The sequence below is a fragment of the Peromyscus maniculatus genome, chromosome 8, assembly GCF_049852395.1.
Source record: "Peromyscus maniculatus bairdii isolate BWxNUB_F1_BW_parent chromosome 8, HU_Pman_BW_mat_3.1, whole genome shotgun sequence".
NCBI classification, from domain to species: domain Eukaryota; kingdom Metazoa; phylum Chordata; class Mammalia; order Rodentia; family Cricetidae; genus Peromyscus; species Peromyscus maniculatus.
Window position 1 is genome coordinate 58,131,619 of NC_134859.1, and position 14,421 is coordinate 58,146,039.

General features: G+C 44.9%; 1 protein-coding gene across 4 annotated transcripts in view; it reads right to left on the reverse strand.

The window, feature by feature from the left end:
* The window catches only part of Pitpnm3 (PITPNM family member 3), a 92,344-nt gene that overhangs the window by 57,767 nt on the left and 20,156 nt on the right, over positions 1-14,421 (reverse strand). For all 4 annotated transcript variants that reach the window (XM_015985833.3, XM_015985836.3, XM_076542823.1 and 1 more), the window contains one exon: positions 7,749-7,856. In XM_015985833.3, coding sequence (XP_015841319.1) covers positions 7,749-7,856 — 108 coding nt within the window. The remainder of the gene's footprint in view (positions 1-7,748; positions 7,857-14,421) is intronic.

The window sequence follows — 14,421 nt, forward strand, 5'->3', positions numbered from 1 at the left end:
CAATGCCAGGTTGTTAGGCAAAAACCAAAAATGGATGAGAGCATAAGAAAGTGGAAAGATGATTGCTGGGAGCAAAACCAGCTCCAGAGATGCCGACAGAAAGCGCTGAGGAGGAGAAAATGGACAAGCTGCTGTTGAGAGCTGAGGAAAACCATCCAGAACTCAAACAGAACCAAGAAATGAGAACACAGACAAGTTAGCCAGATGTAGTGGCATATCCATTTAATCCCAGCACTTGGGAGGCACAGGCAAGCATATCTGTGATTGTGAGACCAGCCTGGTCTACAGAGTGAGTTCCAGGACAGCCAGAGCTACGTAGTGAGACTCCGTCCAAAAAAAATTGGCATGGTGCAGGGGATAAGGACAAGTTGAAACGCAGCTACAAAAATTCCTGCATCAGTCTAGCATAAGCGTTGGAAGGACAAACAGGAAAAATGTACTTGAATTGAAGGAACAATGAAAAGGAAACTTCCCAGCAATGATCCACGTGCCAGCGCACAAACAGTGCCAGTGAATCTCACTCAGAAAGTACGAGCAGAATGCAAAGAGGCCAACCCTGGAGCCTTGACAGCTTCAGGGGCAGAAACCCCAGGTTATCCACACAGGGATGAGGATTGCATTTACCTCCAACTGCTCACCAGAGATACTACATGCAAGGAAGCCACTGACAAAGATCGCCTGGATGTAAGTGACGTTGCAGTCAAAGGCAAAACAAAGGCATGTTTAGAAACACCAGGACTGTGGGACAGGCCAGTTGGCTCAGTGGGTAAAGCTGCTTGCTACCAAGCCTGACCTGTGTTTGATCCCCAGAACCCATATGATAGAAGAAAAGACCAGACTCTCAGAAACTGACTCCTGGTCTACACACATGCACACCTACAAACAAATGTTTAAAAATGTAAGTTTTTAGAAATACAGAAAAAGGATGTGTAAGAAATTTGGTTATGCCAATCAAAGGCATTTAAAACATTGAAGGGAGAAAGCTGTACTGGTTAATATGTTTAACCTAATAGGTGGAGAGAAAATACAATCTACAAGCAGAGCAATTTATTTTTAAAAACATGTATGGAAGCCTTGCGTGGTGAATACATCTTTAATCCCAGCACTAGGGAAGCAGAGGCAGATGGGTATCCGTGAGGCCAGCCTGGTCTACAGAGCAAGTTCCAGGACAGCTAGAGCTACACAGAGAAACTCTGTCTCAAAAAACAAAGACAACACAAAAATTGTAAGGAATATTCAGAAAGGGGGAAAAACATGTATTAAATGAGACAGGGCTTCAAGGGAATAATACTTAAAAATCAAACATTTTAATCACAAGGTACTTAAAATTGCAAATTAACAATAAAAAATAATCTATACACCAAGATTTTTATAAATGGCTCTGAATACTCATTGGATCAAAAAGAAAATGGAGGTTTTGAACTCCTTGGGCATTGCTGGGTGAGAAGATTCCTTATTCAGATCCTGTGAGATGGATCAGTGGGCAGGATATATGTTTTGTGGTGACTGAAACTTGAACAATTGGGGAGTCCCCTTTAAGGAAAAAGAAATCATCAAAAGTTTGATGTTCGCAAAATTAATCTCCTGCTGGAAAAGTAATCTCCCCAATGCCTCAGAAAGGACTGGTGAGTGTCTTCTGTTCTCTCTAAACTTCATCACATGAAGTCATGAAATAAAAGCAATATCAACTTATATAAATTAAATAGAAAAAAAACAGAGTTGGCAATAGAGCTGATTAAAAATAAAACTAAGAAAATACTTTTGTTTTTAATCAAAATTGTTAAGTCTTTGACAAAAGAGAATTAAAAATGATGCAGAGGGCTAAAGAGATAGCTCAGATGTTAAGAGCACTGGCTGCTCTTCCAGAGGTCCTGAGTTCAATTCCCAGCACCCACATGGTGGCTCACAACCATCTATAATGAGATCTGATGCCCTCTTCTAGCATGCAGGAATATATGCAGACAGAACCCTGTATTCCATATTCGTAATAAATAAATAAATCTTTTAAAGAATGATGAGGAAGAATAGATACCTAACAGGAGAAACTGGAAAAGACAAATTTTTTAGAAAGTTTTTTTTTTTTTATCAACCTGATAGTGGGCATTTCTGAAACAATAAGGTAAAGGCTATACTTACTTGTAAAATGGGTAACATCACTACAATCAGAATCAGGAAAAAAAAAAACTGCCATCATTTTTTCTGCTAGGTACTGGCCTAGGGATGCCAAACACTTCAGGCATCTATTGTACATATATGTGATATTTTTATTGTGAATTATGATTGAGCATTAAAGTGGATCACTGGGGCTGGAGAAATGGCTCAGTGATTAAGAGCACTTGCTGCTCTTCCAAAGGACCGGAGTTCAGTTCCCAGCAACCACATGGCAGCTCACAGCCACCTGTAACTCCAGTTCTAGATAATCAGATGCCCTCTTCTGGCCTCTGTAGGCACCTACATGCATGTGGTGCACATAAATTCATGTATATAGGCGCTTATATACATAAATAAAATAATCAAATTGTTTTTTAAAGTGGGTTACCCTGTTATGGAGATGGGAGTAAATATGGAGGCAAATTTCTAAGATAGCTATACGATGCAATTTAAAAAGAAAAATAAGTAGTATAAATATTGGCAAGAATATAACTGCTAAGATTTTTAAATGATATGGCACATTGAAAAACCCAAAAGAATCAGCTGACAAACTGTTAGTGCTGGTACAAGATTGCAAAGAAGCGAAATTTCAAATACACAGCTGTGATGGCTCATTTTGATTGTCAATTTTAGTGCACTACGAAAAGTCTAGGACATTAATGATGCACAATTTTGGATCTGTAAGGGTCTCTATGAAGGCTTCCAGAGCGGATTAACTGGGGGAGGAAGACCCATGCCGAATGTGGGCCACACTATCCCACAGGCTGGGGCTGAATGAACAGGAACAAAGGGGAGGCTAAGGTGATGGCTCAAAGCACTCATTAGCTACACAAGTGTGAGCACCTGAGTTCAGATCCTCAGCACTCACATAAATGTGGGTGGGTGTGGCAACCTGCCTGTGATATCAGCCCCTAGCAAGCTAGCTAGCCAGACTAACCAGATGAGTCAACAAACTCCAAGAAACCCTGCCTCAATATATAAGGTAGAAAATAATTGAGAAAGGAACCTAATGTCTAACTCTGGTCTCTCTCTCTCTCTCTCTCTCTCTCACTCACACACACACACACACACACACACACACACACACACACACACATACACACACACACATATAAACATGCAGACACACAGGTACACATACCACACACATAGACACCTGTTTAACAAAAAGAAAAAAGAAAAGGAAAGGAAAAAGCTAGCTGAGTTCAGGCATGTTCCTTTCTCTGTTTCTTGATCCAGGAAGAAGTGGTCCCTTCTCAGAAATAATAGATTGTATTCCTTGAGACAAAATAACCCTTTCCTCCTTGAAGTTCTTCCTATCAGGCCTTGAGTCACAGTCAAGAGAAAAGTAACTAATTCAATAATAGAAAATAAGTTACATCCAGAATATATAAAGACTTCCTTATAAATATAAGCAAAAGACAAATATTCCAATAGAAGATGGACAAAAAATGTGTTTAAGAAAACCAGGTACTCTGGAGGCAGAGGCAAGCCAATCTATGTGAATTTAAGGCCAATCTAGTCTATATAATGAGTTCCAGGACAACCAGATGCTGTTTTAACATTAATAATAATAATAATAATAATAATAATAATAATAATAATAATAAATTAAGAAGAGGGGCTAGCGAGAGAGCTCAGCAGCTAAGATTGGTTCCTAGCACCCATGTTGGGCAGCTCACAACCATCTGTAGCTCCCGCTCCAGGAGACCTGATGCCCTCTTCTGGTCTCTGTGGGTACTTGCCCTCATGTGCATCTAACCACACACAGACATACACAAGTATACATAATTTTTAAAAATAAAAGAAATTTTAAAGTATTCTTTTCATAACAAAAAATGTCTGTCACTGCAGAATGTTTATGTAAATGATGGTGCCTCTATTGTGCAATAGTGCAGGTAAAAAGAATGGGATGAATCTGTTTCCCATATAAAAAGCTCTTCAAGGCTACTCTTAAGTTTTTTAAAAAGGTGATTTGCAACACAAATGACTAATTTGAGCCATTGAACTATGCACGCTGGAAAGATGTCTGCGGTGGAAGGGACCAGGAAGGAAGACTGGCTTTGTTTTTAATGTTTGATTTTCTTCCAACAAGAAAGAATGTATTCAAGAAGAAGGTGGATATTTGTACACTAATGTTCACAGCTGCATTAGTCACAATAGGTAAAAATGGAAACAACCTGAATGTCCATCAACAAATGAATGGATAAACACAATGAGTATATACAATGGCAAATTATTCAGCCACAAAATGGAATAAAGTCCTGACCCATGCTACAACATGCATGAAGCTCAAAAACATTATGCTAATGAAAAAGGCCAGACACAAAGGGACAAACACTGTATGATCTTGCTTCTGAGTGACCTGGAGAAGAGATGGAAAGCAGCCTGCTATTAGGGGCTGAGGGGTAAGGACTGGTGCTCAATACAGTGTGTCAGTCTGGAATGGTAACAGAGTTCTAAAGATGCATGGTGACAGCCAGACAGCAATGCCTTAAGCTATATTTTATGTTATGTGGATTTTACTACAATAAAAAAAATGCTAAGTAGGGCTGGAGAGATGGATCAGAGATTAAGAACACTGGCTGTTCTTCCAGAGGTCCTGAGTTCAATTCCCAGCAACCCCATGATGGCTCACAGCCATCTATAATGAGATCTGGTGCCCTCTCCTGGCCTGCAGGCATACATGGAGGCAGAATGCTGTATACATAATAAATAAATAAATCTCTTAGAAAAAAATGCTAAGTAAAAGCAGGACAAATGGTCAGATAATAATAACTAAAGTAAGGGCTAGCACTGAAGGGTCTCTTTTTAGGGAAATGCACATCCCCTAAAGCGTGACTATATAGCCAGGTCTACAACAAAGAGTGATGACAGCAGACGACAGAAGCAAAAACAGAAGTGCGCGAGAGAGGAAGACACAGCTGCTCAGAGAGAGAGAACCCGGGATCCTGGAATCCCATGCATGGAGGCTCCGGGGCTCACAGCTGAGGACAAACTGCCAACTCCAGAACTGACCCTAGTCTGCGGATGATGAGGAGCTAAAGTGGATCCTTTAAAGGATATGACATCCATAAAGGAACACTCACACGTACTCACGCACACCCACATACACACACATATACATACAAACACACACACATATACACACATATATACATAAATGCACATATACACACAAATACTTAAACACACATACATATATATATATACAATACATACGTACAAACAAATATATGTACAAACACTTAAACATACACATATACAAATGCACACAACATAAGCATACACACAAACACATACATGTACACATAAAACATACATACACACAAACTCACATACACATACACACATGCTCAGACACCATTCCTTTGGGGCAGCAGCAAAAAAACCATTCACAGTGAGAAAGAAAAAGTCACACATGAGTAATTAACACCCTATGCTTGTGCCACTTATGGGTGTGGGGTCTAAATTTATATCACCCATGGGGAATAGAAACCATGAACTGTAAATTTAGCATAAAAATATTCAAGGTGAGTGAAACCCTCCAGTTCAGAGAAAGAAAAACAAGACCAGCTAGATGTGGTGGCACACACCTTTAATCCCAGCACTCAGGAGGCAGAGGCACGCAGATATCTGTGCGTTTGAGACAGCCTGGTCTACAGAGTGAGTCCCAGGAGAGCAAGGACCACATAGAGAGACCCTGTCTTAAAAAAACCAAAAAAAGAAAAAGAGAGAAAGCATGCAAAACCAGTCTCTCTGGGGACATGTGCATGATCTAGGACATGAAGAAATCCACAGAACAGACAACTGGGTGACCAAGACGTATTTAAAAAAGCAAAAAAGAAGAAGTATAACTCAGGAGCACAGGTACACTCTCCTCAGAGTCAGCACCCTCAAAGTCTGGACATTAGGATAGCCAAGAAGTGCCTGCGTGGCATGATAGAAACAGTGATGAACAGAAGAGATGGAAATCAAAAGATCATTCAAGGGGTGGAGGAAGGTCAGCTGCATTCAGAAGCTGCAGAGCATGAGCGGTCTTTTAGTCATGCAGACAGGATGCTACCAACAAGCAGGAGTCTGGAGCTCCTAAGAGTTCTTGGCTGGAGGTAAGGTGATCAGCCAGGCTCTACCATATAAGGGGTCCCTGGGATGACACGTGAGTGGAAGGGTAGAAAGCTTGGAGCAGGCAGCAAGATACTGATGAAGTGCAAGATTGCTCACTCCATCATCATGACCTGCGTGCATTTTTGCAAGTATTATCTCATAATTCTCACACCCTTATTACTCATTCCCCCACACTGCAGATGAAGAAACCAGACTGGGAGAGGTACTGGGATGTAGCAGGCCTGAGAGTCCTGTGCAGACCTTACATTTCAGAGGCTCTGCCTGACCCATGAACCTCCCTTCTGCTTCCTTCTCCCATCCACTTCTCCCTCCACCACCCTCCCACCCTCACAGTTCACACTGCCTCTCCCTCACCCCTGCTGAGCTCACACTGGGTCTGAGTCACACAAGCCTTAGCAGACAGGTGGGGGTGGAAGTGGGGAGGGAAGGCCAACTGAGTGATGAGCACAAACCTGGGTTTGTCTCTTTTGTGGCTACCAAGCATGGCTGGAGAGGGGGGATCCAGAATAGGTGACCCATTCTGGATTCCTTCTGAGCTCCTGAGGCGAAGCAAAGAGCAGACTGAGGACCCATCTGCAAATACATGGCTGGGGCACTGTGTCCCACACCAGTAGGACCAAGTCCCTAGACTACTGCCACATCAATGAAGGATCCAGTCTTCATCTGGCCCCTAAAGCCAATTTAGAGATGATGTCCCAGCCTAGAAGGACCTTAAATAAGGCCAGGACTCAGCTTCACGTAGCTTCTTCATTCATGAAATGAAAACAATAGCTTGAGCCTGCTCATCTCTCAGGATAGGTACTTCTACATGGAACAAGCTCTGACTCAAAGTAGAAGAGATGTGGGATAAGAAAAGGAGTGAGTACTGGGGCAAGATGTCCATTTTCTTGGGCTGGGCCAACACCACCTTCTCTGGACAGCTCCTGATAGGATGGCTATGGCTGCTTAGCAACTCTGGCTTGCCCAGACTAAAACTGTCTAGTGTCAAGGCCAAGAAAGGATTGGAAAAATGATATGAATGTAAGGGATGGAGTGTGTCTGTCCCCAAAGGTTCATATGCTGGGAGCATAGTCGAATGTGTAATAGCACAGAGACAGTAGAGCCTCTTAAAGATGGAGTCTGGTAGGAAGTGATTGGGCTGTGACCGCCTTGGGAAGGGATTCATGAAGATCTTGTGAGCAGGTTAGTTCTTGGTAGCCTATCTTATCTAAAAGATCTCAACCTCATAGACCTAGAACTCTAACAGTTTGACCTAGATTGCCCTTAATCACCCATGGCCCCCTAGTGCCACTCTATGAAAAAAAGGAAGTATCCTGTTGAAGTGCCCTGGAGTTGTTTTGTCCCAGGCAGCCCCACAGATGGCCCCTCAGAGAGTCCTATAGTTCCCAGGCACAATGGGCAGCCGCCACCCCTACCCTGTAACACACACACACATGCACAGCCAGGCCTTGGGAGAGGCAGAGGCTCACCTTGATGTTCATCCAGCTTCCCCATGGTCTCAATCTGCTCCACCAGGTCATTGGAGCTCCACTGGCTCATTCCAATAAGGATGGCATTCTTCCCTTCAGCCACCTCCTCTGAGGGAAGGGGAGAGATGGATGTTAGCAGACAGGGTTGAGTATAGGAGGCCCTAATCAGAACTGGTGTCTGAGGGAGTACTCATTTCACCCATAAGTTGAAATAGACTCGAACATTTTTTTGCAGTGCTAGAGATGGGGCCTTGCACCTGCCAGACAAGTGTTCTACCATTGAGCTTCATCCTCCACGCAAGACCTCAGCTACTGAAAGTATCTTCTCTAGCAGAACTAAACTATTGAGGAATTTGTCACTGCGACCATGCCTGACGCTGTGACTCACCAGGGTCCTATGTGCTATAGCCAAAGAAAGCAACAACGAGGCAGTCATCCACTCCTAGCACCGAGACTGGCATTTCTTGGAAAGAAAGGACCAAAAAACTCATTATTTGTCCGTAGTTTTTCTTCAGGAATGTGACAGGACTTCTATGAACCTCCATTTTCTTCTATGAACCTCATGAGTAAAATGAGACAGGCAATGTCCAACTCACAGAGTTCTGGGGAGGATCAGATGAGGTGAAGGGTATCAGAGCCTTGGCGCACAGAGGGGGGCCCAGAGATAAGAGCCATTATGCTCATTTCTTCTCCTGACAAGTCATTCATCAGCGGGGCTTAGGCTGTTTGGAGGCGGAGGGGTGCTGGAGCAGCTCTGAGGGAAGGGTATGGGAAGTCTCCTGGTCCTAAGCTGCGTGCGTGAGCTGTATGGAGACCTTAGCTTCCATCTCGACTGCAGGAACCTTTTAGTGTCTCCATTCCCTGATCAACTCCCCCGAGTCCTGTCTCTGTCCTTAATGATTATTCTGGGAAGAAGCAGTGGGGCCATATGCCCTGTCCACACCATACACAAGCTTCTGGGTCCCCCATCTCCAACACTACACATGTGACACATTCCCTCATGAGAAGGAATGCTTCTATGGGAGCACACCTGTGGGAACACACACACACTTCTCACTGCCACCACCCACCCCAAGATGAGCCCTCCTGGTGAAGAGCTCTGTGGCTTCCTTCACATCACAGACAGCAAGGGTGTTGAGGAGAATCCCCGGGTTCAGGATAATGAAGACTAAATGCTGATATCTGCGTTTCTGGCAGAGGGTTTCTCCAGCAACCAATATGGTGGACTGAAAGTTTTGGGAGCTGTCCAGCGTTCTGACTCACGCTAGCACTCAGTAATCCAGATCTCGTCTCTGAAAAAACGCCTCCTGCCTTATTGTGTTATTTATTTGATTGACTTAACAGTCCTTTTGAAACTTTTACTAGTGATGCTGGTATACATGATTTACAAATATTAATACGTAAGCTAGAATGTGGTGGTGCATGTCTGCAATCCTAGCATTCAGAAGTTCAAGGCAGTTTTAGTTATATAGTGAATTCAAGACCAGCCTGGACTCCATAAGACCCTCTCTCAAACCACATAAAGCAAAAACAAAAAGACAACTAATTCAATTCTCATAAAAATGGGACTAATAATGGGGCTAGGAATGGCTCTGTCAGTAAAGTCCTGCTACACAAGCATGCAGAGTTGAGTTCAGATTACCATAACCTACAGGAAGGAGGAGGAGGAGAGAAGAGAAGAAGAGGAGGAAGAAGAAGAGGAAGATGAAGAAAGAAGAAGAGGAGGAGGAAGAGGAAGAAGAAGGGCATCACACGCCTGTAACCCCAGTGCTGGAAGTTACAGGACAGAGACAGTGGGTCCTGAATCTGCTGGACGAGACAGCCTTGCCAAATCAAGTTTCAGGTATAGTGAGAGACCCTGTCTCAAAAAGTAAAAAGGGGGAGTCATCAAATAAAATACCTAACATCAACCTCTGGTCTCCACATGCACAACATACACATGAACAAACCCACAATAACAAGTATCTGCACCTCACAAACACAACACAACATACACACACACACAACAACAACAACAAGAAACAATGATTACTATCTTTATTTTGTAGACAAGGAAACTGAAGCAAACAGAATTTGAATAATCCTTCCTCAAGAGTTCTGCCTAGCACCTGGATTCAAAACCAGATATACTGGGCATTGGGGTAAACACAGATGTCCCTAAGCCTGCCATTGTGGCATATATCTGTATTCCAGCACTTGGGGGGCTGTGGCAGGAGGATCATTAAGTTTGAGGCCAACCTAGGCTACATAGTGAGAACCTGACTCACAAAAAAAAGGGTAAAGAAAGCCCTGCCCTGACATTCTACCCTCCCAGTACCCTGTCCTGAACATCCTGCATTGGTTGGCCCCACACACCTGGACAGCTTCCTCAGCCAGGTGTGCTCCTTCTGTGGACAAGTTCATACCTGTAAGTGGCATCTAATTCTGGGCAGAGCCCTGATACAGCTTCTGGTGCCAATTGTATGTGAGCTTTGTTTCTGCACACACACACACACACACACACACACACACACACACACACACACTGGTGTTTCTGTTTTCTTGTCCCTCAAATGGCAATAAAACCTGTAGCTCTCCAACTCAGGGATAAATAATATAATAAACTTGAAAGAACTACACAAGCTATAACCCTGTGCAAAAATGTAAGGTGGCATTGTTCTTGAGAAGGCCGAACCACAAAGAGGTTAAAGCCAGGCAGAGTGGCACATGCCTTAATTCCGTCTCTTGGCTCAGTTCGTTACCCAAGTAAGCAGGTATTCCTTTGCCCACTCCAACAACCATCCCACAGCAAACAGACTCCTAAACACATACTGTGTGTGTAGGATGTGACCTCTGTCCCACAGAAAGCCAGTGATGTGAAGGACAGACACCACCATAAAGAACTCCGATGTGGGAAGACCAGAAAGCAGAGTGCCAGGTCCAGTGCCAGGTAGGTGCTCAGTACACACTAGTTAGTGTTTCCTGCTATGCTGGGGGTCCCAGGGCTGTATGTGAGGTTGTCAGTGCCCTTGGAGTCAGCCAGGGCTCCGGAGCTCCCAGCATGCTGACTTCTGTGCAACTGACTGTTCCTCTCTCTCTCTCTCTCCCTTGTTCCCTGTGTGGCTCAACTACCTTTGTCTTTGGTCTCTCGTCTGGTTTTCTGTCAGATATTTCTTTCTCTCACAAACTCAGCATGATCCCTCCTGCCTGGTTTGCAGTCTTCAGCCCCTGAAGATGGGCTCTCTGGGGTTCTCTTCCCATGAGCCTGTACCTCCTGTGGTCTGTGAACTTGCCTCTGTCTCTCTCAGACTCCCTGTGCTCCCCGCTGTTCTACCGCACCCCAGTAAATTTGTCCCCTCCCCTCCCTCTGGGTCTCTCCTTTTCTCTAACTGGAAAAGCATCCTTAATCTCTCTCATGTCCTTGGAGTTCCCTTTCTTCTGCAGGATCTTGTCTCCTCCTCCTTAGGGTCTTCACTCCATATTCAAGGCTTTCCTGCCCTTTGTCCCCTCCTCTTCCAAATCACTGGCTGTCTTATGTACCTCCAGCACCACCACCACCACCACCACCTGCCTCAGCTCTGTGTTCTCTCTCTTTCTCTCTCTCTCTCTCTCTCTCTCTCTCTCTCTCTCTCTCTCTCTCTCTCTCTCTCTCTCTGTGTGTGTGTGTGTGTGTGTGTGTGTGTGTGTGTGTGTGTGTGTGTGTCCGTCCTCTCTCCCTCATGCTTCCTTTCCTGACTCCCCCCTGGGTCATGCCTTTGCCCTGTCCTCCCTCACTTGCCCACCTTTCCACAATGCTTTGTCTCTTGCCTTTTCCTCCCTCTGGAATCCTGGCCTGTCCCCACTCTCCACACTCAGCCTTCAGATATTCACTCTGGAAACAATGAGCTTTGTCCCCTACAAGGCCCTGAGAACACACACACACACACACACACACACACACACACACACACACACACACACGGGGACGAAGTGGGGAGAGAATGCACAGCATGCAAAATGGCTCCTTTTGGAGTGTTTCCTAACAGAGGGGCTACAAGGCCCATCTCTAGCCTCCCTCCACATTTCTTCCCCGTTGAACTGCCTCCCCATAACCCCCACGGAACCCCAGAGAAAACACGGGCATGACTGCCATGGGAATTGTGTATCTGTTCCTTTGCACGCTAATTCCCATACCCAGGTAGCCTCTGGTGCAGACACCGCTGTAGCAACTACATCATGGAGCTCCGATTCCTCCCCGTGCTAAGCTCCATGCTGAGCCTCACTCACCATCGGTACAACTCTAACCTTAACCCCAGCACCACTCTGCCCCTGGCTCTGCCCCTGACAAAGCCTGGGAGTGCCCTGTAAGCCCAGGCTCCAGAGCTATCAGGAAGCCTTTCTTCCTTCCCAGGGCTCAGGGACTGTCCTGAGCCTCCAGCTCATGAAGCAGAGGACTTGTCACCTTTTCTACTTGGTTGTCCAATACCATCCACATCAAGCCCACCAAAAGTCTTTCTAAGGACCTGAGTGCTTGTTTCTTGGTCCTCACCTTCACCTTGCACTAACACAGACCTCATCTCCTGAACTTTTCTATGCTATGCTCCCTCACCTAGATGAGTATTCTCCCTCACCTAGATGATGGGTTCCACTCTACCCACCTCCAGAAACTTCAAGGCAGCATCATGGCACTCCCTCCCTCCCTTCCCCTAATATGGGATGAGGGCAGGGCCTTAGAGACCCCTGTGGTTTGCATCTATAATAGTTTCTTTGTCTAGCAACCACCACTTTACTCCCCATGGCCTCCCCCCTCTTCATCCATGGGCTAAATGGCTACATTCCTATTGTCTTCTAGAGGAGGACTCCAGCCAGGGGTTTTGACACATGCCTGAGCTCAGAGAGCAGCCATTCAGTGGCACTACCATGATGAAGACCTGGGCCCTCAGACCCCAGGTTTCCTTCTCCCTCTTGTTCGAACTTGGAGTCTCTGAGAGTCCATGTGATCACAGCAGAAACCCAACCAAGGAGGGAAGACTTGGCCTAAGCTCCCCATCAGCTATGAGACCTGACCTTGCCTTAGAGTCTTCTGTAAAATGGGTTTATTAACCCCAGCACCACCTTCTCCTAGTTACTATGGGAGGCAGGGGGCTACAACCATGAATGGACTATGCTGCCCAGCATCCAGGTCTATAGGCTCCAGCCTTAAATGAAGCCTAACCCTGAGTATCAAGAAGAGAACAGAGAAAAATAAAGGACAGAAGTTTGGCATCCTGTGAGGGTGAGGGTGTCTCTTTGCCTTGTTCTTGGTTAGACTTCCCAGGGCCAGGGTGCCTAAATATAATCAGTCTCCGGATCCCTCATTTCCCAGCCACTGGCCCTGTAAAGGCCAAGCCCAGCTTGTTCATGCATATTCATCGAAGGAGGGGTGGGTACTTAGATGCCAGAGAGGAGGCCCAAACTTGTAGGTACTTCTCAAGTCAGTGAAGGAATGTGCCTGGACATCATGGACCACAAGAAGAGCAATCCCAAAACAGTTTTCATTTAGATCTCAATGCCTTTCAACTTTCATTCTTTTTTATGGTGTAAATTTAAACCTCCTAACAAAATTTTTGGAGAAATGAATTAATTAATTAATTAATTAATTAAATGAAACAGATAATGTGCTGTTTTGACAACTGTAGATACTGCAAGGCAGTAATTGCGAACTCATCACACTCCGTTTTCTCCTGTTATTTTCCCCCCTCCTTCCCACTCTGAGGAGCCGTTCATCTGCTCCTGTCCCTGGGGGTGCCTTGGCATTTTCTAGAGTTTTTTTTTTTTTTTTTTTGCTAGGGCAGTCACACAGTGTGCTCAGCTCCAGTCGGACTTGTTTTCTGTCAGGGTGACTTATGCTGATGTTGTCTGCATGGTTGCATGCTTCAGCTCATTCCTTTCTTCTAGCTCAGACTGTTTATCCATTCGCTCACTGGTTTTCACTTGGGATGTTTTCAGATTGGGACTAGAAGAAATTAAGCTGGCATAACATCCCCCTTAATTTAAGTAAACACCTAGAAGTAGAAGGGCTGTAGGCCAGGATGAAGCCCGGGCCCTTGGGCATGCTGGGAGACTTCACATTGAGCTACATCTCCCATCCCACTTTGTAGCCGCCATCAATTTTCTAAAATTGTTCATTCCCTCCCAGAATAGTTTGAAATGACCAGTTCTTCCACATTTCAGCTGGTTGTTTTAATAAACCATTCTAATAGGTACATAGTGGTATCATTGCCGTTTAAACAATCCACTATATTTATATTTGTTTATTTTGTGTGCATCTGGAGAGGGACTCATTCCACAGAACACATGTGGAGGTCAAAGGGCATCTCTCAGGAGATGGTTCTCTGCTTCCACCATCTTGGTTCCTTGGATCAAACTCAGGCCATCAAGCTTGGCAACAAGCAACTTTACCTCCTGAACCATCTCACCAACCCATCTTTACAGGTTTGGGGGTTTTGTTTTTGTTTTTTAATGTGTGCGTGTACACATGCATGCATGTACAATTATATGTGGAGAGCAGAGGACGACTTTAGTATCATCCTCAGGAACACAATCCGCTTCCTTGAGACTGAGCCCCTCACTGGCCCGGAGGACAGCGAGCCCCAAGGACTCATTTGTTGGCCTCCACAGTTCCAGGACTATAACAATGCCTGGTGTCTCCAGGTAAGTGGATTGCTGGGGGATT